At 43.4% G+C, this 27142-nt stretch overlaps 1 protein-coding gene across 1 annotated transcript in view; it reads left to right on the forward strand.

Moving 5' to 3' along the window:
- LOC133123174 (low-density lipoprotein receptor-related protein 1B-like) overlaps positions 1-27142 on the forward strand; it is a 484946-nt gene that overhangs the window by 184112 nt on the left and 273692 nt on the right. Inside the window, exons 6-11 of the mRNA XM_061233491.1 lie at positions 2113-2275; positions 10656-10878; positions 13801-13987; positions 15013-15156; positions 17915-18151; positions 20016-20196. Of these exons, the coding sequence (XP_061089475.1) occupies positions 2113-2275; positions 10656-10878; positions 13801-13987; positions 15013-15156; positions 17915-18151; positions 20016-20196 (1135 nt within the window). The remainder of the gene's footprint in view (positions 1-2112; positions 2276-10655; positions 10879-13800; positions 13988-15012; positions 15157-17914; positions 18152-20015; positions 20197-27142) is intronic.

Here is a 27142-nt window from a genome sequence, read left to right on the forward strand (position 1 = left end):
TGCCTTTGGGCAATTGGTGTATAAAAAAAGTAAATTAGTTCTTCCTGGCTCCATGACCAAGCTTTCCACAAAAATTCATGCAAATCCGTTTATAACTTTTGGCGATATCCTGCTAACAGACAGACAGAGGAACAGATGGCAAAAATGTAACCCCCCTCAACTTTGTTGGCAGAGGTAATAATAATAATAGTAATAATAATAATAATAATAATAATAATAATAATAATAATAATAATAGTTGCAGGAAAGGATACTTGAGGCAACTTCTCATTTCTATAAAAAGTGGATACTACCTTAATAAGCTACCCGGCTGTCAAATCCAGCTATGACCAGCTGGAAATTCCCAGCCAACAGTTTCAGAACCAAGCTCGAGCTGTTTTTTTTTTTCCAGCAGGGTAGACACACCTTTGCCACATCTTCAGCTCATTCCAAATTGAAATTGATCCAGCCAGCACTGAACCCCCTGCTCAGGGGCTCAATTCACCACCATGGAACTTTCTAGACTCTGATTTCATCTGGGTCTGTATGCCTCTCTAAATTTATCTGAATAAAAAAATAAAGCATTTATACTGCATGCATTTACCAGATCGTATTCAGAATGAATTACTTTGCTTTTGCATTTTTACATACAGCTGTATACAGTGCCCTCTGTAAGGTTTGGGACAAAGACCAAGTCTTGATTTGCCTTGGCACAATTTTAGATTTGGAATCACACAATTAACATGTGGTTAACACATTCACATTATCACATTCTCAGATTTTATTAATGGGTATCTTTATACATTTTGACTTCAGCATGTAGAAAAGTAGAACCCAAAATCTATAAAAAATTGCTTTATTTAAACTCTGACAATGTACAAATCTTGTATTTTTATTACAAATCTCAAATTGTGTAGTACAGAGGCTTTGTCTCAAACATTATGGAGGGCACTGTACGATATACAGTATACTGAAGCATTTCAGCCAGGTAATCACACCCGCAGCATTTAGGTTACAAGCTCAGTTCCCTACCCATGATACAGGACCACACTGGCAGAGTCACCACACAGCAACGGACTCCAAGTGATTTGTGGGTAATGCCCACATGGGCTTCATTGTTGCACTCACAATACTGGGCAGAGGGGCTCCTTAGTCTCAGTCGCTACTGGCTCATGCTGGTTTGAATGGTGCCAATGTCGTTTTCTGACTATAACCGTGGTGGGTCCAGTGCTGGCCTCGTACCACCATGGGTTACGCTGGGTTGGAGGCTACCGCTACCTTCGCTTCTGCTGTTAACATGCCAAGAGCCTACGGGGTAACAATTGTTATGAGAGTTGCAGTTCCAGTAGGCAATAAGCAGTTACACTCAGGTACTACTGTGTGGCTTGTTGTGTGGGAAACAGTGTCCGGCTTCAGAGGAAGTATGTTCGAACAGCACTCGCACATCAGCTGCAGTGGCCCTTACCTGTATTGCTGGGCAAAGAAACAAAGACATTTAAGAGAAAATGTACAAAAAGAATGACTGCTGGGTGGTGGTTAAGGAACTAGGCTTGTAACCAGAAGGTTTTATTTCCAGTTGAAGCACTACCAGTTCTCACAAAATTGACAAAATTTCATTACCTCATCTTAGCATCTCAAATGATACAAAGGGTCAAAAAAACTTAATGGTGTTATTACATCAACATCAGCAATGTTCAGCCCATTGATTGCAACAAGTCTAAGAGCTTTTATACAGTCTTTACATTACACACCTCTGTTTGGATAGTAGCCACGCTATTTGTGTTCTGGTTTCATCGTGATGCTGAGGAACACACAGCTCCAACTCCCCGTGAAAGCTGATGAGTGCGTGTCCAACTGCCAGGCAGGTGTCTGGCGCCACACTCATGTTTGTTGGAAAACTCATATTTCGTCTGTTGTACAATGATAAGCCCAAAACTATTTTTATTTGTGTCTCGTTTCTTTAATGAAGATCATTATGTTTTGTTTTCCCTGGCAAGCCTCACTGTTTGACAGCTATAAAACTCCAGTTGATCTAAGGCATTTTAATAACATTCCTGGCAGCGCTATGCTCCTTATTTCTTTTCTGTTTGATGACAATATGCTCTCAGACATTCAATCCCGTTTCGTTTGTAGACGTGGAGCAAATGGCCATCGACTGGTTGACGGGCAACTTCTACTTCGTGGACCGTGTCAACGACCGGATATTCGTGTGCAGCCGGGGCGGAGAGACGTGCGTCACGATAATCGACCTGGACCTTCAGAACCCGAAAGGAATCGCCCTGGATCCGATGATGGGGTAAGCCAGCCCGGGGGGGATTCCTCCCCGCCATTGTCCTCAGGTCCTGGCGCACAGGAACATCGTAGATCTTCCTCCACAATAACAAGCAGATGCTTCCATGGCACCATGGCCTGCATATATCAAAAGGAAAATGCGCAGTTACAGTACATGCCAATATACCCAGTGCTCTCCATGACTTATGGGTCATGGAATGAGAGGAAAGCAATATGGGTAAAATGATTACTATCATCTGTCAGTAACATCCTCTGTGGGTTGTACGTGGTATGACTTTTATTGTGAAGTTCACAGCAGTTACATAGCAAGGCGGTTAAGAATTGACATTGAAAAGGTATTCATATTAACGTGAAAAGAAATAAAATATGTCTTTATAAGATCAAATTATGCTATTTAACCCAGAGACCTTAAGAGTTCTGTTGCAGTTCACCCCTTGTAGGTACATTTCTGAAGAGTGATTTTTATTTTTCATATGTGGTGTTGATTCAGTTCACATCTGGCCTTGATTCTGAATCGAAATGAAATGGAAGTTTTTTCGCTTCATAAACAGTTGGCAAGTTCAGCAATCACCACAATTAACTTGCCAAACTGTGCTTTCTGTTGATTTTACACTTCGCTGAATGATAGATGGTGTAGACCTTGAGCGTTGTATTTTTTATTTATTTATTCATTTATTTTGGATCACATTTGCTGATTGATTTCTGATTTAACTTTGGAAGTCTTCTGACAAACTCTGTCGGGTTGACATGCCTTGGCAGCTTTTCAAATTGAGATGCGTCCCTCCAGGGACGGGCGTAATTTATTCTTGGACTCGATACTCTGATTATAGTGTCTCGATTTTTATTTATTAAATTCTTTTTTCTTCTGCGGAGCACCATCTGGATAATGGCATATTATGAATTTGTAAAGTGCGATTCTTGGGTTTTCTCTCGTCTCCTGTTGTTGTGGAGGCCGTGGAAATGGCAGCAACGATAAATGGCTTTGAAAACGAGTACGGAAGAGGGGAGGAGTGGGCGGAGGAGTGAGAGCGTGCTTCCGTGCCTACAGTGACATCAGCGGCCCTTTGATATGCTATTTCACACACACACACACACACACACACACACACACACACACACACACACACACCTTGCTTTCTCTTGCATGCAGATCTCTCGAAATGTCTTTCTGCTTTCGGTTAAATACCCAGGTTCCCGCTGCGTGTTCTGTGAGAGATGCGTTTTTTTAAACATATCCGAAAAATGACAGAATTTGGCTCCGTCTATTATGTCTACATCTTTGCACAAAAGCTACAAATAACCTTTAAGCTCATGTCTATTTGTGTACAAACGTAATTATTCCTTGGCACAACATGTGCAATCTGGGGTAGGGCGGGGTTATTGATGGCAGATGTGCTATCATAGCTGCCATTAGACCAGTGCCTTATAAGCTTATACCACAGCATAAACAAACCATAATACTATAATACAATATTCCTATAACATAATACCATCATTTCTTTATGTAGTTTAGATGTGATAGCCATCCAGTCTCTTGGCCATAAATGGACATTGTACACTATACATTTATAACCCTATTAACATCACAGGTCATAATCACTCAACTCTGCATAGGGAAGGTACTCCCTTGTGTAAAATCCACCTATGACCAGCTTGAAATACCATCTACCAGCTGTTTCAGAACATAGCTTGAGCTAATCAAACCATGTTGTGTATGGAACTGGTTGAACTGGCTAACCAGCTACCAGCTGTTTCAAAATCTAGCTTGAGCTGTTTTTTCAGCAGGGCTGTGTGATAGTGGGTAGGGACTCTCATGGTCAAATCCTGAATGAGACTGATTGGATGATTGATTAACTGACTGAATGATTGATCGAATGATTGACTTTATTGGCTTCCGGTGGGGATATTCACGTTGGCAACAGCTTCAGAAGGCCCGTCTGTCATTCAGATGTCGAGATGGGTGTACCACGCTTTCAGTAAGGCCTTTTGATCTTGAGAATCTCAGAAAATCACAGGCTGCAAGTAAATGATATAAAAACACGCAGTTGTCAAAATGTTCTGCTCTGAAGAAGTTTTTCTCCGATGATTTTGTTTATTGGACCCATGTTTAATGTCAGTCTGAGTGCATATGGAATACTGGAAATGGTGAAAAAAAAAAATCAAGGCCGTTTTGTTTTCTGTCTAAATCAGTAAAAAAAAAAAAAAATCTTCAACCTTTTCATCAACAGGGGCCATTCAATTCCGCCTCATTCAGTACAAGTGAGAGAGAATCATTTGACAGGAAGGTTGATAGATATCATTAAAAGGCTTGCATTATTCCCCAGTAATGTGTCATCTCATTTTGAAAGGCATCAAAGTTATTGTTTTTGTCTAATTCGTCTAAGCGATTGAATGCCGTTTGAAATATTTATATATATTTACCCTGAATGTTTTCATTCTGGCTTCCATGACATTTTAGCTACAGTACATATCCCATAGCCTCGTGGCTTTTCAGTGGGTTTTCAATAAGCTCTTTGATAATTCGCTGCCTGTCTGCTTTTGCATATTGACTCATCAGTTTTGCACACGAACAGCTAATTGAAGCGCCTTTTGTTTCCCAGAGACTTAAGTGCACAATGACACATTTGTGGTTAAAAAAAGAGGGTGCAAGCTTCCTGTTTGGCTCAGTGATGGGTTCTGTCTCCTTAAAGGTTTTCGCTGTTGCCGTGAATGCGATGGGGTTGACAGATGCTATGAGAGGTTAGGGAAAGCGCATTGGCTGAGCTAATTGTTGAGTCAGAAGTACAGAAGCCTGGAAAGGCTAATGAGGCACTGGTGGGACACATGACTGTTCTCCGACTGTCTCTCTGACTTTGTGTGAGAGCGGTAGGGGAGAGGAGTGAGTGAGTGAGTGAGAGAGCGAGTTAGTGTGTGAGTGTGTGAGTAAGTGAGTGAGTCAGAGAGCAAGAGAACGTGTGAGCGTGTGAGCGGGTGGGTTGGTGGGTGAAAGTTAGTGAGTGACTGACTGAGTGAATGTGTGAGTGAGTGAGTGGGTGGATGGGTGAGAGTGAGTGAGTGACTGACTGAGTGAATGTGCGAGTGAGTGAGTGGGTGAGAGTGAGTGAGTGACTGACTGAGTGAGTGTGTGAGTGAGTGAGTGGTGAGAGTGAGTGAGTGACTGACTGAGTGAGTGTGTGAGTGAGTGGGTGAGAGTGAGTGAGTGACTGACTGAGTGAATGTGTGAGTGAGTGAGTGAGTGAGTGAGTGAGTGAGTGGATGTGTGAGTGAGTGAGTGAGTGAGTGAGTGAGTGGATGGGTGAGAGTGAGTGGATGGGTGAGAGTGAGTGAGTAGGTGGGAGAGTAGGTGAGTGAGTTGGTGAGTGAGTGATTGACAGGGTGGGTAGGTGGGGTGGGGTGGGGGTTTCAGTGAGTGGGAGTATATGTGTGCATGCACGTTTGTGTATACTGCATATGTGTGTGCCTGTTTGTGTGGCACTAAGCACTTATATCGGTGATGCAAAAGTAATACTTCCATCAGAATCGCGACAGCTATGCAAGCGAACACGAAACTAACACATTTCCGTTCGATGAACTCCAATCCATGTTCAAGTCATTATTTTTATATCTCAATCCGGGTCATGATCTGTCACGTAAACTCCTGAATCCTGTACGAGCCAACACCCCTCATTCCAAGACCAGCAGTTTGTATGCGACACGGTCTTGCCTGCTGACACCTGCCCTGCTCTGCTTCCAGCTGACAAAGGCTATTTCTCAGCCAAAATATCACGTGTTCAAGGCCTGTGGTATTCCTCCTTGCTAAGACCAGAGTGGATTATGCACCTCCTACCCTCGCTGTCAGCTTGCATTAGTGTTTGGAGCCTAAAAGCTTGGCCTGAGCGTGTAGGGTGCTCACATGCAATGCACTAAGTTTCAAGACCCATTAAATGTCAGAGAATAAAAAAAGTTTAATTTTATACCAACTGAGGCCCCAACATCTTTCTTACTGGATGATTCAGCATATGAGATACAGTGCATGCAGTATACATGAAGTTAGAAATACAGGCTTACGCCTAGACGTTTGCTAACAGCGAGCATGCACCTTTTGTAGCCAGGGGAGCTGTAAAACATTGGTATTCATAGCATTAGCATTTCAGCGGTACACTGTTTCCGAATGAGAATTTCAAGCGTAAGGAAGTAAACCAAGTGTATGTACACGTACCTCCAGTGCTTTACTGTATGTGTAGTTCGTAGCCAACCCCTCCAACCCCTCTGGTCAAGCAGGGTTTCGTTTGATCATTCAGGTTTTTTTCCTGAATTCACGTATCTGTGGAGTACAATTCCCTTGGCAGAGAGGGGAGGATTTTGAATGAACATCTCAACATCTCATATTCGACTATCACGATCTGACTCAACCTATTTATTGAAGTAGCAAGTGCACAAGGAAAATATTTTCTGCAAATTGGGTCCTTGGTGTACATATCGAGGGGCAATCGCGGATTTAATTTGTTTTCTCGACTCGTCGTCCCTGAGAAGCCAGCGAAACTCATGTTTTTTTGGGGGTTTTTTTGCTTCGTGCTGTGAGGCTAAGGGTTTGTGGATAGGGGTGGGCGGTGCGTAGGTGGTCTGTAGGAAGCCGGTCGGCAGTATAATACGCTCCCAAATGGAAATGCGAAAATTAAGTAATTTATTGAACGGAGTTCATTTCTGTTGGTCTTTCAACTGTTCAGTTTTTTTTTTCCTTTTTTTTTTATTAATTAATTTTTATTTTAAAATTGTTTTTGCTCAGAACACACAGAAGTCTGAGCTTCTGTGTCTTTTCGAGATGCCTCGAGGCGAAATACAAGAAAGCCTAATGAAATAAACAACGTTTTTCTCATTTATTTTTTTTAATAAATATTTTGGACACGTTTCACTCCTTTGAAACTCTTTAGTTTGAAAACTGGTTGAGCTCGAGTCCTCTTTACATCGTTAATTAGGAATCTGTTCATCAATCCCTCTTTCGAGTAACTAATTAACTTAATGTTTGTTGACTCAGCCTCTAGAGTCTGTTTTCGACTAAAGCTGAATCTCATCAGCGCGAGACCATATGTTTGATAGACATAGCGACGGGGTACTTTAATCTATAGTTTTACAACCGTCATTAATGCACAGTAGTGGTAGTGGTTGTACATTCGACTGCTTTTTTTTCCCCCTAGTGCAACGCTCGCCCCGCTCAGAACCGAGCTGCATTCCTCTTCTAGTTTTTTCCCCTGACTTTCAAAGACTTTAAAAGTGTGACAGATTGAAATGTTATGAGACTTGTGCATGCATTAAGCAGTCACCTGCCACTTGTTTGTTTTCTCGAGCATACTGTGTAATCAAAGCTGTGATTTGGGCGCAATTAAAAAGGACTAGCAGAGACAGATATCGCCGGCGTCCTCCCAGGAAGAACAACTTAATTGTGTGTATGACCTTCTCAGAAAGGGCAAAACATAAACTAAAAAGATAGGAACGCGTTGAATCACTCGCAGACGTTTGACAGCCCAATTAGCAGTGTTGGGTTTAGCGGCGACGCAGTGGCTATTGGATCAAACTGAATGCATTACAGGCTGGAAAAGAGAGACGAACGCATTATGAATATGAATAGAGACGCAAAACACTCAAAACATCTCTGATAAAAATGGATATTGAGTGTGTTGCTTTGTCGTGTGGAAGTCACGATAAACTGCTTGACCTAATTTGTTCTGACACTCACACTGTTGCGAAAGCACTCATACGTTTCTATTGCGCTATGCGAAGGAAGGTTCGACTGTGACACCAACCATTGATTACCTAGATTGCTGTCTGTGCTCACTAGGTGGGCATTTATTTATCATTCTCTCAGTCTGAAAACTACACATACTGTTGATGGATTTATATTGTACTTTAAACTCAAAATCATAAATCGATGTTTCAAAATGGTATGTGGTGCTGAAAGTTTCTATTACATCAAGCAAATATCTGGCAAAGATATTTCACCATGCTGGGCATGTTATGGCTATGATGAGTTCTTTTAAAATCTGTGGCCAGCCTAGTGTGGTTGCCTAGTGGCTAAGGTACATGATGGGGACTCGGAAGATTGGTTGCCGCGATAAGATCCACACAGCTGTTGGGCCCTTGAGCAAGGCCCTTAACCTCGCATTGCTCCAGTGGGTATTGTTCCCTGCTTAGTCAAATCAACTGTCAGTGAACTTGGATAAAAGCATCAGATAAATATCAATAATCATTAAAATAATCTATTTTCCCCGCAGATAATCTTAGTTTTCATTTAACGTTGCGTTCTTTGTGTCCGAACTAACACGTCTAACACGTACAGTTACTGAATGTTTTTTAAAGCCAGGCAGCTCGCCTCAATCGGTGCGATACGGAGACGATGGCACATTGAAAAGAAATCGCTCAGCTCAGACTGACCGTAAATCCGAGGAGATAACGCCTCCCGTCCGGCAGGCTCATCCACCAGTCCCCTCTGTTCTCCCTTTGTCATCTGGACGCAAGCCCTACCGCTCATTTTCCCTTTTTCCCTCGCAGGTCTGTATAAACCTCCTTTTTGTTATTCAAGACAATCACACACCAAAGGTGCAGAAGTGATTTTCTCTCGCTGGCTTGCTTCATTATTGGGAGTATGACAGCAGAACAATAGATTTAACACAAACCCACAGGCAATATGCTACTAAACACGGTGTAAAACAAAGCGTTCCAAAATGGTTGCCAGGATTTTTTTTTTTTGGTCTTCCAAGAAGGATAGAGTAGATTTCCTTTTCTTTTGAAAACCAAATTGCTTTCAGACATATTTCAATTACTTGACGCACAAATGAACTTTTTGACAAATAAACTCAACACAGCATATTGTATGTGTGCATATTGTACGTACATGCTTTTCATGATTCTTATGTGGTATAAAGTCTTCAAGTCTATTGGGAATATACACTCAGTGAGCACTTTATTAGGTATTTTTTAGACTTCTGCTGCTGCAACCTATCCACTTAGAGGTTTGATGTGTTGTGTGTTCAGAGATGCTCTTCTGCATACCACTGTTGTAATGTGTGGTTATTTGTGTTCGTTTTTTGTTTGTCGCACCATTCCCTGCAAACTATAGAGACTATTGAGCATGAAAATCCCAGGAGATAAGCTGTTTTTGAGATACTCAGAACTCATCAACAATAATTCAACGGTCAAAGTCACTTAAATCACATTTTTCTGATGGTTGATGTAAACATTAACTGAAGCTCTGCACCCATATATATGCATGATTTTATGCATTGCACTGCTGCCACATGATTGGCTGATTAGATAATTGCATGTTTCAGTGAGTGTATCCAGTTTTATTTCTTCATATTTCCCCTTTATTTAACCAGGTGAGTCCCATTAAGATGGTTATCTCTTTCACAAGGGAGCCCTGGCCAAGGGAGGAGAGAACAGAGATTACAACATAAAAATACAATACAAAAGTACAACACGATTACACATTAATACAGTCTCAAGTAAAACAGTAACAGTTCTCAGTTGTCTCCCTATGGGTAGTATTTGGAAAGCTATGGTGAACTTACAGTAAGATGTTGCACAATGGTAACATAAGATGCACAATTGCCGATGGTCTTCTTCTTCTTCGATGTTAGCTGACTCCCCAATAAAACTAAATTGTAACATTGAAATCCAAGTCTCATACTGGAGCTTTTTAAACCTTGGAGAGTAATGCATAGTGTAATAGCATAAAACAACACCATAATTATAGCTCACATTCTTTTGTTGAAAAATGGTTCGTATTAGCAGTTTAAATGGTCTGAGTGTAGGCCTAATCAATTTCTAGTTAGAGTAAATATGAAATCACATTTTGATTATTTGCATAAGCAGGTCTGTAGAATGCGGGGGTGAGGGAATTCAGTCTGTAAGCTCTTCTCACACTTTCCGAGAAACAGGAATTATTTCTGATGAACATAAAATACAGTTTATTTTATTTTATTTCTTTTTCATTTTCAGGGAAATGGGGTTGGCTGTGTAGCAGTAACCCCATTTAGGGGGGTTAGGGTTCAAAGATTCCCAGCTGGGGCACTGACTTCAGCAACCTGTTTCGGTAAATAGCTGTACAGTATGAAGAGATGTGTAAGTCACTTGGGATAAAAACGTCTGCTTTAAATGCCTGCAATGCTAATGAATTGGAAGTGCCCGATGACTCATTACAAACTTTTTTGGAACTTTGGCAGCTTCAGAAACAAGGCCCCACGTATCTTGCCACATTACAGCGAGAGTAGGGCTTACAGCGATAGTACGAGTGTAGGTCTTCCAGCGAGAGTACAGCTTTAACGAGAGTAGAGCTTCCTTTCTAGCCCCCCAGAGCATAAGTAAATACAGAAATGATTCAATTAGCGTTTTCCTACTTTCGTCTCCAGGAAGGTTTTCTTCACCGACTACGGTGGCGTGGCCAAGCTGGAGCGCTGTGACATGGACGGCACCAACAGGACACGGCTGGTGGAATCCAAAATGGAGCAGCCCACCGCGGTGGCTCTGGACCTGGTGAAGAAGCTGGTCTACTGGGCAGACGCCTACCTGGACTATGTGGAAGTTGTGGATTACACCGGCAAGAACAGGCACTCCGTCGTTCACGGGAGCTCTGTGAGTTCATATTCGCATTTGACCCCGTTTCACCCCTTCCTCCCATCCAGCAAGCTCAATGCTGAGAAGCACATTCCTCCACACATTACAGATAGTTTTTTTTCTGTTTATTTTACTGTTTTCTTTGCCATTAGTCAGTAACTGATCATCCTACCTTTGGCAGAAAGGGGTATCCATCCATCAATCAACCGTATCTGAATCTGAATCTAAATCGAATCCAAATGAAATCCGCATCGAATCCCAAGTCGAGTCCCAATCTAATTCAAATCGAATCCAAATCCAAATCCAATCAAGATTAGGGAAGAGCTGTGTGCGGCAGACAAAGCCACATAATGGAGCTGGCAACATATGACCCTGTAAGGGTTTGCTATGACAGCACGCCTGCTAGGAAAGAGAGAGAGATAATTTACACACGCATTGGAAAGGCAAGAAACCGGCCCACCCCGATGAGCCTGCCTCTACATCTCCTCCGTTTCCCTCCGGGGGTGACAGTTGTTGTTCTTCTTTATGGACAAACATGTCAGTTGGGGAATTGCCTCAGGAAATTGATTGCACTATTGAGAAATGCACACCTACCTCCTACCCCTGTCAGTCCCCGAACAAAAAAACCTGATTTAATTTACCGAACATCTTGGAGTTGAGGATTCATTGAGATAGGCAGGGGTATGATGAGGGCGAGCAAAACAGACTCCCTAAAAACTCCATCTTCAAGTGACACTTGTGTAATAGATGATTAAAGGGCCACCCCGGTATATTCAAAGGGGTCTTCAAAACCACACTCAACATTCCTTGTTGCCTGATAAGGGAAAATGCATAGGAAATTGTAGGGTCCTCGCACGGGCCGCCAAATAATGTAGGGATTTTACTCTCTACGAAACCGGGGCGCCAATTAATGTTATGTAGCAGTATAACTGCAAAAAGTAATCAGTCTCATAAAATTACTGTTATCAGAAATATCTAACCACAAATTTAGTATTTTAATTCATAATTAAAATAACCAATATTAATGATTAAACATCTCTTTTCTTCGAAAGACTGCTTTAACTCGGCTCTCATGTCTAACAAACGTACAAACACAGAACAGATAAGCTAACGGGAAGTTAGTAGGGTAAGTTAGTAGGGTGAGTGTGTGCGTGTGTGCGCACGCGCAAGCGCGCGTGTCCCTTGAACAAAGGAAAGTAAAAAGTGGGTGTGTTAGTTATTGTTAGCTGTGAGAAGACTACTTGCGTAGTTTATTCTATATATGCGCAAAAGACGGCAAATCAATTCATGTACATATATATAGCTAACAAAATACATTCCAATGATAAGATGGCAAATATGGAAACACAGATTCACAAAAACAGTTTAGACTAAACTAAACACTGGCTATGCCTGAATGTTTGTTGTCTTACTGAGTCCATACGCATTGGATCCAAAAGACGTGCTGTCCTTATAGGAGCCGCGATGGTGCTGTGAATGATGTCCTGGAGAGGTGCGCAAAGCTGGGGTGTTCCCGTCTTAGCCGCGCGTTGTCGTCTGGTCCGCTCGGTTGCTGGAAGGATGTTCGCTGGTCCTTTTTCCGGGTGGAAAAGTTTGTTGCTGTTGTTCGTTGGTGAGCTTTGCAGGGGTACACCAAGTACACCAGTTTCCACTCGCTATAGGCCACAAAGTTACTGCGAGGTAACTAGGCGTGTCCGTAGGCCTGGTAGTGCGCTGTGCAGAGTTCAGCCTCTGTCTGAGTCTCGGAGCAGATGAGCTGAAGAGAATGGCGCGTCGAAAATAAGTGGGAAGAAGAGAAGAAGAAAAGAAGAGGGGATCCCAAGAAAATGTCTTGCTCTTATACGGGAAAGTTCATTGCTCCCGCCATTACGGGATTGGCTGAACCGAGCTAGACGTCATGCGGGGTGGACGTCGCGGAATTGTCCTGTGGGATTGTGGGAAATGTGGATCCTACAAAATGAAGTATTGAAGTATTTTCCATTCTCAATGCAGGTCCTCTTACTCAGAGATAATGTGTGATTGCACATTTTTAGGGTGTTTATTAAGAAGCTGGTCCACTTCGCATTTTGAAGCACTTGAAAGCTTATGGTCATCTTCAAAAGATATGCCAATGTGGTTTTGAATTACCGGCGAGGCTTGTGTTTTTGAAAATACATTTTCAATATTTCCTTTTAATATTAGCGGGTAAGTTTTGTGTGTGTGTGGGAATGTTGATGTTGACAGGAATGTTCCACCCACTTTTTCTGAAATCAAGGTACAGGTCCAATCACATCTTCAGCTCTGTAACTGCAGTGGTCAACCTTTCACAGTTGGGCCAAATCCATTGTGGAAGGGTTAGTGCTTTTGAGCGCACATGTACCACACATGCACACACACACACACACACACACACACAAACACACACACAAACACACACACACACTCAGTGCTGGAAGGTGGCCACATTTGCTTTGAGTGAATCCTAGAGGTTCCAGGCTGTACCGAGCAGACCTTAATCAATAATGTAATTGTTTTGGATTCAAATACTTTTCTGTGCTCGATTGATCTTGACTGGCGCAACTGAGCCAACCAAAAGGACAAGAAGGTGGGGTTTGCACTTTTTCAGAGTATTTCATAGGTTCCAATGCATCAGACAAGCTCAGTAAAGTTAGCAAAAGTATTTCAATCCAAAACAATGACGTGATCGACCCAAGTCTGACACACACACTCTGTTCTGGAAGGAAACAAAATCAGTTTTGAGTGAAGACTTCTTGAGGTCACAGGTTGTAGACATGTCAGACTCCATTTCTATGTCCGTAGTACTGGTTACACACCAACATCCAGAGTATAGAGATTAAAAAGGGGGAGCACGCAAACGTTTTTACTGTACCTGCGATTATGCGGAAGCGCATCAAACACACCAGCGTCCATCCGCCTAATTCTTCTCTTTTCCGTTCCCAGGTTTCCTACCTTTATGGATTATCCCTCTTTGAAGATTACCTGTTTGCAATACATGCGGAACTATCCAGAGGAAGCAAAGTGGACATTTTACAGATAAACCGCTTTAACACCACAGACCCACTGACATTAACCAGCATGGAAAATTCCAGAGTTATACGCGTTTATCACAAACTGACTCAGCCAACAGGTAAGTGAACCACTACTGGGCCTGATTCTGTTGCTGTTCTGGTTTTGTGAATTTATATTAATGGTGTGTGTGTGTGTGTGTGCTCGTTTTTCTATCTTTGTTGGGTCCAAAACATTGTTGGGTCCCGAATGCTGTGTGTGTGTGTGTGTGTGTGTGTGTGTGTGTGTGGTGTGTGTGTGTGTGTGTGTGTTTGTGTGCTCGTTTTTCTATCTTTGTTGTGTTCAAAACATTGTTGGGTCCCGAATGCTGTGTGTGTGTGTGTGTCTGTGTGTGTGTGTGTGTGTGCTCGTTTTTCTATCTTTGTTGGGTCCAAAACATTGTTGGGTCCCAAATGCTGTGTGTTTGTCTGTGTGTGTGTGTGTGCTCATTTTTCTATCTTTGTTGGGTCCAAAACATTGTTGGGTCCCAAATGCTGTGTGTGTGTCTATGTGTCTGTGTGTGTGTGTCTGCATGCGTGTGTGCACATTTGTGTGTGTATTAAACATTCTGAAAGTGTGTTGGCATGTGATTGTGTGTCCCTGGCCTTCATCCATACACTCAGAAATAAGGGTACAGTGGAGGTAAATTTAGCCAAGAAACGTTTTGGTTCTAATTTCCCAAATGTACCTAGAAGGTATAATAATGTTCCATTTGGGAACAAATAAGTACCTTTTACAAGCAAATTAATGATGTACTGTTGGGTCGGGGTGCCATGTTATTTGGCTATATAGTGCAGTGATCATCAAATTTGGCCCTCAAATCCAAATCCAGCCTTGGTTTACTTATCTCCCGGGTAAAAGTAACTGAATAATTAGTGATATTGATTGGCCAAACTGTCTTCACACCTCACTCCAGTAAAGGGAGGGTAGAATACCAGTAGTTCTTGGCCCTCAAGGACCTTGATTTGTACCTTTTAGGCACTTAATACTGTACCTTTTTTCTGAGAGTGTGTAGTGCTCCCTGTTCTGTGAAACTTAGATTATGGAAGTGCTGTTCATTGGGCCAGTGGACCTCTGGTCTCATTCCCCGGGTCACTCTCTCTCTAGTCCGGAGTCACGCCTGCGAATCGGATCCGTACGGAAGAGCGGGCGGCTGTTCCCACATCTGCCTACTGGCCGGAAGCTACAAGGCCCGAACCTGCCGCTGCCGGACCGGATTCACCCTGGGCAGCGACGGAAAGTCCTGCAAAAGTCAGTCCTGTTTTTCCCTTTTCCAGAGTGTGACCGTGCCATCTGTTCATGTTAGCCAACACATGGGTACAGTACATCAGGAGAGTGAGTGAAATATGGATGTGCTGGGGTTCAGTATGATTGTAGAAATACAGTAAAAATCTTAGGCACCCTCATTTCTGTAGTGTGTTAAATCTCATAGCTAAATGTAGTGTCAGCTTTGAGGGGTGGAGGGGAAGGGGGGAATGTTTTAAGGGAGGGTTGGGAGCTGCTTTAGTGTTGTCTGCATTACTTTAGAAAAGTGCTAATTTGAGATTTCCCCCACCAAAAAAATAGTGTTTCCTTACAAAAAAGTTACATATTAAGTCATTAAGTTTCTCAGATAAAACCTTGATTGAATCTGTCTGAGATTGCCTGGAAAACCAGAAGCATGCGAGACAGCTGAGTCTGCAGAACTGTGGCAAGTTCTCCAATATGGAAGAACCCACCAGCTGATTTTCTTATAAAACAGCAGGACAGTGTGCCTTAGAGAAATGGTGCACTGTTAAAGGCGACAAGAAATCTTAATTTGATTGTAACTATTCACTGCTCTTGATAGTAAACTTTTCAATATTTAGAAACTGTATGTTTCATCATTTTCGGAAGGATCGTCACTTATGGAAGTTTTTCTACATGACCCTAAGACTTTTGCCCAGTACTGCCCGACGAAGCAGTCCCTGGCAGACCGCACCGGTCGCGGTCCCAGCGCTAAAGTGCCCCACGCCGAACCGAGATGGCGGAACAGCCGGCATCGCCGTCGCGCGAGAATATTAAGCCGCGAACGTGGCGGGGGAGAGGCCGGGGCCCAACGGGGACCGCGAAAGGCGACGCGGAGGCGTCAAAACCAGCCGGGGCCAGATCCGTTACGGGCGCAACGCGGTTCTCCATTTGCGCTCGATGGACGGGGCTGACGCGGGCGGCAGGAGTGAGAGGGAAGGGCTGAATTGATAACGCAATGGGAGCCGGGTCCATGTTAATCTGATTGGAGTGATGAAGAGTTCAGCGCCAGTGATTTATTCCCTCAGGACTGCTTGTTGTGGGAAACGGCTGGCCCTTCCTCCGGGCTTAATAAGGCTCGCCGCTGCCTCTCGCTGCCTCGGTAATTGCGGTGTTACAGGATTTCATACCGTAATTGTCTCCCTGGTACAGAGACGCCTCTCTCGGGCTAATGAATCGGCGCAAGGTGCCCGTTCGGCCCACAAGAGAGGTTGATATTGGGACAGTGTCTCTTTTTTTCTGTCTCTCTCTCTCTCTCTCTCTCTCTCTCTCATTTGATCTGTATCATTCTCTATTTGTCTCCTTCACTATTTTTCCGATCTTATTCCTTTTCTCCCTGTGGCCCTCTCTATCTGTCGCTCTTCCTCCCCTCTCTCTCTTTCTCTGTGTCTATCTGTCTGTTTCTCTCCTCCTCATTCTTTCTCCTGCTTTTTCTGTCTCCCTCCCTCTCTCTTTATCATTGTCTGTCTCCCTCTCTTCCTCCTACCTCTCTCTTTCTTCTTGTCTATCTGTCTGTCTCCTTCCCCTTCTCTTTCTCCTTGTCTGTCTCTATCTCCCTCTCTTCCTCCCCCTCTCTATTATTCTTGTCTATCTGTCTGTCTCCCTCCTCTTCTCTCTTTCTCTTGATCTTTTTCTGTCTCTGTCCCTCCCCTTTGCTTTCTCCTTGTCTGTCTCTCCCTATCTCCCTCTCCCTCCTCCTTCTCTCTTTCTGTTGCTCTTTTCCTGCCTCTGTCCCTCCCTCTCTCTTGATCCTTGTCTGTTTCTCCCTTTCTCCCTCCTCTTTCACTTGTTCTTTTTCTGTCTCTCTCCTTCCCTCACTCTTTATCCGTGTCTGTCTGTCTCTCTCTCCCTCTCTTCCTCCTCTTCTCTCTTTCTCTTTGTTTTGTTTGTCTCAGTCCCCCCTCTCTCTTTCCCCTCATCTGTCTGTGTCTAGCTTTCTCTCTCCCTCCTGCTCTCTCTATTGCTCTTTTTCTGTCTGTCTCCCTCCCTCTCTCTTTCTCCTCGTCAGCCTCCCTCCCTCTCTCTCTCTCTCTCTCTCTCTCTCTCTCATTCTCCGTCTCTCCCCCGCACACCCAGGAGATTGGTCATTCCTGCAGCGAGCGCTCTCTGCGACGTGCGGTTTCAGTATCATTGTTTACTCCCGCGCCTCCTCTCCAGTTCCCATCCCCGCGTTCGGCCGACGACATCACATCCACCGCGAGCAGGCTGGGCCTGAGGTCCAGCGTTATTAGAGCCGCTCTCACCGCCAGCCTCACAAAAGAGGCACGGTCCGGGCAAACAGAATCTCAGCCAGCCGCTAATAAATATTACAATTCGGCAGCACATTTTGTTCTTATGACAACACTACCACCTCCTCACACAGTCGCACAGGCATTCACACACTCACTCACACACACACACCCACACACCACACGCAGATACACGCACGCACACACACATATGTACACACACCTTCCGCAATTAGGCTCATCTCTGGAAAGCTCGGACTGTTTTGTAGGAAAAGGATGATTGATTTGATAAGGCCTAATCAGCGGAACTAATTCTTGTTTTAATTAAGGTAATGCAATTAGCTCAGTCTTCTGGCATTGGATACATTTTGATTGCCAAAGTGCTTAATTTTCAGTGTTGAATAATAAAAAAGGGGGCCAATTATGTCGATTAATTAACACCCTGACAGAACACGGGGCTGCAGGAGATTAGTCTGCCGACGGTTTTGTTTACCGCGGTAATCTCGCCTCCGCAGAGCCCAAGAACGAGCTCTTCCTGTTCTACGGGAAGGGTCGACCCGGGGTCATCAGGGCCCTGGACACGAACGTCAAGTCGAATGACGAGCACATGGTCGCCATCGAGGACCTGGTGAGCCCACGGGCGTTGGACTTCCACGGCGAGACGGGACACATCTACTTCGCCGACACCACCAGCTTCCTCATCGGCCGGCAGAAGATCGACGGGAGCGGGAGGGAAATCGTGCTCAAAGACGGTGAGGGCGTCCTCCATTTTGAGACCTGTTGTCGCTTTTTTTTGCCGCCTCTGGTCTTTTGTTCGGTGACGGACCCCATTGTGTCTTGAACAGGTGCAGCGGAAGAAGTGCGGGGGCCAAATATATCTTTCCCAGTGGTCTAAGATCCAATCCAAACAGTGCTGGTTATTATACAATCTCAGAAAAAAACGGTTATTTGGCTTGTCTCCATAGAGGAACCCTTTTTTAAATTATTTATGGAACCTCCTGTCATATGTGTGTAGTGTGAAAGCTCCCAGACAAAGAACCATTTTGCCCGACAATGAACCCTTGAACTAGGCAGGTTCTTCTATGGAATCCTTTTGGAACCATTTTCTTTCTGAGAGTGTATGCCCTAGTGCATAATTGGTCATAGTGTCACTCAGGGTCACTTTCCACTGGGTAATCCCAGCCTTATTACACAATAACGACTCAGTTATTGGTCAGTTGGGATTCTGCCTGCACCAAATGTGACAACGGTACTTAATTTACTGTAAACAATGTCCTGCTTTCAACACTAAACTGAACTCTAAACTAAATATTTAGCAACAGCTATTTCCATAAATTCCCCAGCTGAAATTCGGGGCATGGCTCGTGTCAGTGCACATTGAAAATTAATTTTCAGAATGTTCAGCTCGGTAGCAGCAGTCAATGCACCATCGTTTTTTTCCGGAAGCATCTCCACGTGCAGAAATGACTGCATTTTAAGGGGAGAAATGGACAAAAAATAATAATAAATAAAAAATCCCAGGTTCATAACCTGTTATGTTAGTTGCTTATTTGATTGTCTTGCTCTGATAACTTGTCTTTCAACCCGTTTTTCAACAGCTTTCCCATCTTGCCCAGGGACTGCAAGGATTGAAATCTAGCCAGTTGGCTAATACTGGCACATTACAGTAATGTTGATGAATGTGCACTGTCCCTGTAACAATACATTTGTAAATAAATAATAAAGTACAAGCATGTGCATTTGAGGACACGTAGTCGTTTGGATCATCTCAAACTTATGAGGACACGCTATTTCAACCCCATCACAGTGAGACAGGGTTGAAATAAAGGACAGGCATCTGTGTTGAAAGGTAAAATACCCAGGGAGGGAAAATCAATAAAATGGCTGATATTTAACCTTTTGTATATACTACATTCTGTAACTATCGGTAGATGAAGATTCATTCTAGGTCTATTTGGATACATTCAGTAAGACCGTAAATCTTCCATTTAGATTGAATATACTGTACCAAATGCACACTGTTTGCAAATCCTAAGATGCTGAAAGGTGGCTGTTTGATTTATCTGACCAGGAATTATTCCTGCCCCTTCCCATCGAGAAAGTAATAGGTGATTTTTTTTACTCGGAGAAGTTGAAAGAACCTCCCGGTGTACTTAAATAAAAAAAAATGAAGGATTGTGAGGAATTTCTTTGAGATGTAAATATGCTTTCACAATGCCTGCAGTATTGAATAAATGTTAGCAGAGGTATTTGAGAATGTATTTGAAATTTGCGTGTGAACTCCTCCGCACTACAATTAATCATCCTCTGGTACACAGTGGCTTACGCTGAATGAAGTGCTCTGATATTCTTGAATTGGGTCAACCCCTAATACCCCGATGCATTTCTGCTAGGAGTGTTATTTGCATGTTCTTTGTTGTTTTCTTCAACGCAAATGATGAATCTCCGGCGAAAAAGAAACAGAAAATACAAATTCAAAGAAATGCTTTCTCGCTTAAATTACGGAATTAGGGGGAGACGGAGACAGTGACGGATTACGGCGGAGAGAGAGAGGAGCAGGGAGGATAAAAGCACCTCGGCGTGATTTATTTGCCCCGCCGTTTCCTTTCGCCGCAGACCTCGATAACGTGGAGGGCATTTCGGTGGACTGGATTGCTAACAACCTCTACTGGACCAATGACGGCTACCGGAAGACCATCAGCGTGGCCAGGCTGGAGAAGGCTTCCCAGACCAGGAAAACTCTGCTGGAGGGCGATATGTCCCATCCCCGTGCTATTGTGGTCGACCCTCTGAACAGGTACGCGCTATTTTGTTCCCTCTCTTTCTGTCATTTACATTACATTTACAGATCGTGTATTTGGCGGATGCTCTTATCCAGAGTGACATACAACACAGAGGTATGAAAAGTGCCAAAAAAGGTATAAATGCTTGTCGCTGGGGTGGTACCCAATATGTACATACAATTGTACCCCTAGCCAGCAATTTATAGTTCATTTTAACCTTTTTTGCTTGGTAAATGTACTCATTTGTACCCAAAGAGAACAGTACTGTACTTTCAGGGGTATATTTGGGAAACTTTATCCTTGAAGAACAGAAATTTACCCCCACTGTCGCTTTTCACATTTCCGAGAGTGATCATAACTATAACCAGGGACAAGTGTGCTGAAAGACCCTTGAGGGAAGTACAGTTCCAAGTGCTTGGAATGACCACAAAGATGAGAACCTGGACCTTGTCGATTAATCTGAATTTAACAGAATATTGTGTATGCTTATGTTAGTCATGTAGATTATGTCACTGATTGTGTCTGATTTAATTTTCCTGGCATATGAAGTACACATTAAAACCTACATCAATGCAGCCATACTGAATGAACTGTCTTGACTTATAAAATGTACATAGACATACATAGAAAACTCTTCAATTTCATTATTGGCTTTTTATTAGTTCCTGAACCCTGGAACAAGTTGGGAATTGTAGAAGGTTCATACTTTGTATTGGTATTTCATATTATCTGTCCTTTCCCTTGTAATTAATTACGAAATGAAAATTGTTGCAAAGCACATATTATCAATAATGTCGGTAATTGCAATCCTAACAATGAATCTGTTACCTGTTTTCATTACATAACAGAAAGAGTTTGAAAGGACTAATTGCTGATGCATTCCTGAATCTAAGATGGTATTACACGCATTGTGAATGCGAGAATGAAACGTACTGTTTTCTGCATTAACTCTGGCGTGCTGCTTCACATTCAGACTGGCATAAAACCTATAATTATCTCTCAAAGATGAGGAAATTCTGCTGATACTAGTCGAATAGGTAAAAATGGATAAAAATTTATAAAGAATCGTGTGGAAAATTAATTTATGACAACCGCCAGACACAGTAACGTTTACGAAGGATAGCCGTGTGCGAGGGTGACCAGGAACACAACCGCTGCGGTCAGCAGTTTGCAGATGGCCTCGGTCCATGTCACGACCGTGCCAAATGCGAGATGAATTCATTAATTCCGTTAAAAGGTATTGACAAGTTACTCAAAAGTGTATTTGGTCGTTAGTTTGGGTGTAGCCTTGAAGGTAACACAAAGAAAATTGTTTTATGCACGTCTGTGGACTATGACTGATAAGATTGCCAACACAGTTAAAACCTTTGGCAGTCATTCAGAAAGTTTTGCGAAGAAGGAAAAAAAAAATTAACAAAGGAGAAAGCGGATCATTCCTGCTTCAACGCCATTTACAATACTGGGACAATAAGTAAGATATACTGTATGAAACTCTTGCCTGGTTAATTGACCTGCAACTGAGAGATTGCTTTTGACAGAAATTAAAATTTAATGCCGGGATAATGTCTATTGATACACCGATCAAACACCTTGTGGTTGTTTTATGTCAAATACCGTGAACAGTGATTGCTCTTGTTTCTTGAGTAGGTATTGGCAAGTGTGCTGGAATTTTGTTTTATAGTTCCCATTATAGCAGAGACATGTCGATGAATTTCAGTTCAGCGTGGTTAGACTGCTGTTCAGCGTGTAGATGAGATGCTTTAGTCATTTCAAAGGGAGGAATATTGAGCGCATGATTTAACTTGCTCTAGTTGGTATGGGTGACCATTTGCATCACCAGTGCAAATGGTACTTCCCTGTAATAACTCCTTTTTAGGGTTTGACGGCGTTGCCGTAATTATCGGACGAGTTTGAAAACCAGTCGGCCAAATCGCGCACCGATGTTATCAGTCCGCCTCAATCCCATCGAACAAAAGCCTTCCTGCACGATTGCACGGAACAGACAAGACCGTGATTCGGTTGGATCTTGGAAGCCTTTCCATCTTTCAAGTCTCCTCCCCTGTGTTTTTGTTTATTTCAGAATGCTATCACCTTCGCGGTAATTGCTGATATCCGAGCCCAGATAGCAGAACAGCGATCTACCCTCGTACGGCTCCGCCTACGGTCAGGAATCGCTTACTTTAACAGGCCGCAGCTCGCTGTCTAATCCCAAAGCTCATCACTTCCCTTATCTCCGAGTTAAAAGACAATGCTGAACTTTTTAAAAAATGTCTTTCTTGCATTTCCTTACATTTCACCAGCTGCCAAATTCGTGTTGTTTCAGGCAATTGGAAATTCTGCAAGTTGCAGAAAACATCATTTGCTGAAATTTGTTAAGGAAACGGAGCGCTGTCAGACAAATTTAAGCGGCCAAGTCATGTCACTACGACCTGCCAGAAAAAAAAAATTAAATAGACCTCCAAAAGTTGGCACATCTTTCCCACTTTCCTGATGTATTGCTTTAGTGCTGGAAAGTAGAACACATATATTTATGGGCCTTGGGCCTGTGAATATTTTAAGTCGAAGTGGTCGGGGTACACTATATAATTGACCGAATGGAGAAATCCAGAGATTCGGTCTCCGGTAAGCGAGCGTGTTGTGCAAGAGAAACGCTCACAGCGATGTAGTGCAGAAGCCCTGTGGAAAGCCAGCGCTAAACGCTAAGCATTCAGAACAGGCCCGATGCTAACTGCCTGTCAAAGGGTATACACTGCTTGCCGCTAGCTAGCGTCCCCATGGTGTTGTTCTAGACAATACCGGCATTGCATTTTAAAGAGTGGCTTTCTCAGCAGAGCGGGGGGGGGGGGGGGGGTTTGGGTCACTTCGAGCGACCCATCAGGCGTGCGTTTTTGTATTTCGGGCTCCGCTTCGGGGGCACCTCGAGACTCCTCGTGCCCCCCTCCGAACGTGCTCGGCCTGCGTAAGCGAGCGAGAGAAGGAGAGAGAGAGAGAGAAGGAAAGAGAGAGAGAGAGAGAGAAGGAGACAGAGTTTCCGGGGACTCTCATTCATGTGAAAATCGAGTCCACTGCTCAGAGACCTGGGTCCTAAATCTCCTCAATGTCGTGCCTTCGCACGCGATTTTTCCAGCTTCGGGTTTTTCTTAGCGCTAACGCCAGGGCCCCTGGGGCGAACACGCTGGTGCCAAGCCAACACGCCCGCCAAAGGTGAAAATCAATTTAAAAATAGCCAATGTGAGGAGCTCTGCCTTGGTACTTCAGACAGGGGGGGGTACTAATATATGTGTACAACCACAATGGCCACACACAGCGAGCCTCTTATAATACCAACAGCTGCTTGGGGGTGCATTGTGCTCTGGCATGTACTGCTGATGTATGTTCAGCCCCCCCTCGGCTAAGCTAAGAGGTTGGTATCTGGCAGCCATTTTGTTCCTATTGCAGTGGCTTCTGGAGAGTTCTTAACAGATAAATTAATGTCAAATTCCAAATGTTCTTCACTGCTGTGGTTGTATTTGTAGCCACATATGGTTTACAGGTCTTGTTTTGTTTGATTTAATTACTTTTCTGAAAGAGGAAAGTGTAATAAAATGTATCATTTGTGCCTAGAGGTAAGGTCAGAGTTTTTTATTACTTTTTTTTCTTTTTGTTTTGCTGGATCCAATTGGAATCTCTGTTGCTCGTAGCGATCCTCCAAGTCTCGTCGCATGCTGAAGGAACCGCCATGGTTTTCCGTGGGCGCGACGGCGCGAATCGCACATTCGCTAATAACACGGCGCAGATTTCTTTTTTTTTTTTCTTTGAGGGAAAAGGCGTGACTGGGAGGTTATTTGCGACACGCGGAGCCGCGCCTGCCCGTGAATAGCCAGGCTGTTACGGAGATACTCCGCTCCTCTCTCAGAGAGGCTGATTCAATTACGCATCTCTCAGGCCACTTTACCCTCTCGCTGGCATCATTAGAGAGCCGCACAGCCGCCATGCAAATAAGATATCTAAGTGCCTTAGTCATTGATTAGACAGACGATATGCTTCTGTCAGACATGCTGCGTTGAGAAAATAAGGAATAATGAGCACGGAAATGCTTTTATCTTTACCTGGGCAGTTTTCTCCGCGTATTTTTCGCCACGCTCGAATACGTGAATGTAATATGCAGTAGCACTCATTTTTAAACCGTTGCTGTTTAAACATGTTTGAGCCATTGATTGATGGACGACTACTTGCATCTCAATGCAAAATCAAATGACTGCTTAATTTGGCAGACCTGTACGTCAGGTTGTTAAGGATACCAAATACCTAATCAGCAAATCATGTGGCAGCAACTTGGTGCATAGAAGCATGCAGACATGGTCAAGAGGCTCAGTCCAAACATCAGAATGGGGAAGAAATATGATCTGTCCGTGACTTGGAATGATTGTTGGCACCAGATGGGGTGGTTAGGCCAGACTGTTTCAATCTAACAGGAAGGCGATTGTCACTCAAATACTGATGCGTTACAACAGTGGTATGCGCAAGAGCATCTCTGAACACACAACACATTGAACCTTGAAGTGGATGGGCTACAGCAACAGAAGACCACTCCTGTTAGCTAAGAACAGTAAACTGAGGCTACAGTCCACACAGGCCCACCAAACATGGACAGTTGAAGATTGGAAAAACTTTGGTCTGATGAATCTCAATTTCTGCTGCAACATGGAGATGGTAGGGTCAGAATTTGGTGTAAACAACATGAATCCATGGATCCGTCCTGCCTCGTGTCAACGATTCAGGCCAGTGGTGGTGGTGTAATGGTGTGGGTATTGTTTTCTTGGCACATATGAATACAAATTGATCATCGGTGCCTCAGCCTACCTGAATATTGTCGCTTACCATGTACAACCGTTCATGGCTACGGTCCAACCCATCGTCTGAAAGGACAACACACCATGTGGCAAAGCACACGTCATCTCAAGCTGGTTCCATGAACATGCCAGTGATCCACACCACGGATAATTCTGGATATTCTGTACTAGAAAGCTGTACATAATAAAGTGGTCGCTGGGTGTATACACAGCATGTACTATGCGTGTGGGTATATATATATATATATATGTGTGTGTGTGTGTGTGTGTGTGTGTGTACATACAATGCGTAAATCCGACTGTTGTCAAAGGCTCTCCAGTACCACCCCATACTGCTGGCCACCTCACTTTGTATGCGTATGTTCACATTTAGCCTTATGAATTCAGCATGCAAGAGAAAGCACAATTTTCTCAAACATTTCAATTATAAAAAAATATTGCTTCCATTGTGGCACATTAACACAATACCCTTCTGGGCAGTTATTTGGGCAACGGAAGAAATGTGCTAAAGATTAATGCGTACTATTTCAGACGGCTTTTTTACAACCTTTATTCTCAGCCGGGCTGTTTATCGATCTACACTGTCTAGTTATGTTTCTTTTGAAGATCAATGCAATACTGAATCCATTCTCGCTAATGAGTCTGAGTTAGGTTTCCCTTTGGAATCCGACCAACCCATGCAGAGTAATATTTTATCCATTATAAATAACTTTTGTTTCTTTAAATAGAAAAGATATATGCAGTTAAATGCAAAAGTATTGCAATTTTTGTTGTTTTGACTCTGTAGTTTAATTTCAAGGAATTTTCCTTCCATATCAGCTGATTGTGTAGGAATTATAGCCTATTGCATATAACTGTATATGTTTTACCTCAAGTGTCAGCTTGTTGTCTAGGTGTCTAGTTTTGAATAGCACGTTGCAATTGGTTAGGAACGGAAACTGGATATTTCGAATGTATTGCTACTGTCATCATACAATAGGCAATGGCAGGCAACATACAGAACAGTGGCTGGGAAAGTCTACTTTCTGTTTTATATGGCTGACTCATTCCATACAGCAGGTAACCGAGACAGGCAACACAGAAGAGGATTTCACCGTGAGTCAACTTCAGCTGAGCTAGCTCCATCCAACTTGTCTTATTCACCCATTATGTGACACAGCAGCCTCAGTGAGTCAATGTCTGTGCCTCTTTTCTTTCTATCCTGTTCCTTGTTCTTTCTGAGGCTTTGGCCGCTCTTCTGCTATTTGCACCACTTCAGTCCAGTGACTCATTCTCTGACCGTTCCTGCTCCACATGTGTCAGCAGCAGGAGGCTAAATGAGGTATGGTAACACCCTTCTTCCCATTCCTAATCAATGCGTCGCTAAGACTGAATTCCTAACCCCATTGCACTTTTATCACCCCCTATAGGGCATCTTGGCAGCCTTCTATACAAGCCTGACATCCATCTTGGCTCTGAAGAACAATGGCAGTTATTCATTGGTTCTAATGGGCACCTTTAATATCCTACTCAGCAGTCCCGAGTCAGCTTCCTCCCACTCCTTTTTTTTTCCCTTAAGCCACTCTCCGGCTTAGTCCTCGCCCACACGCAAAGGCACTCGGCCTGCCGTGGTCTTCAGAAGAGACTGTTGCGTGAGTACGTGCGCAATCATCTCTCAGCATGCGTCTGACCGTGACTTTGCCTTGTTCTTGTTGACTCTTTCAGCTGACATCCTCCTGAACTCTTCTAGTGTTTCATATACTTCCTCTGGCTAGTTACTTGTCCTTGGTAATTACCTTCCTTGCCATCAATGTAGACTTTCTTAAACTTCTCAACTGACTCTGGAACTGATTCTCATATCTTCTGTCATTGGCAGGCCTTCCCGCTGCTTAAACATGTCTGGGCTGCCAAAGCCGTCTTCCTATAGCCCATAGCTATCCGAAACCTGACAGGAATAGCATTAAATATAGACTTACTTTGACTTCTGCACACTCCTCTCTTACTCCTCTGCTATAATGGTTTCCAAAACGACTTACTACTCAGGGGAAATCGATACTTGTTCGGATAACCCTGAGAAAATCTTCACAATCCTCTCAACTATTGTTACTCCACTGCTACCACCAACATGCTGCCATTGGCTGTGCATCCT

This window comes from Conger conger, chromosome 3 (genome assembly GCF_963514075.1).
Source record: "Conger conger chromosome 3, fConCon1.1, whole genome shotgun sequence".
Classification (NCBI taxonomy): Eukaryota; Metazoa; Chordata; class Actinopteri; order Anguilliformes; family Congridae; genus Conger; species Conger conger.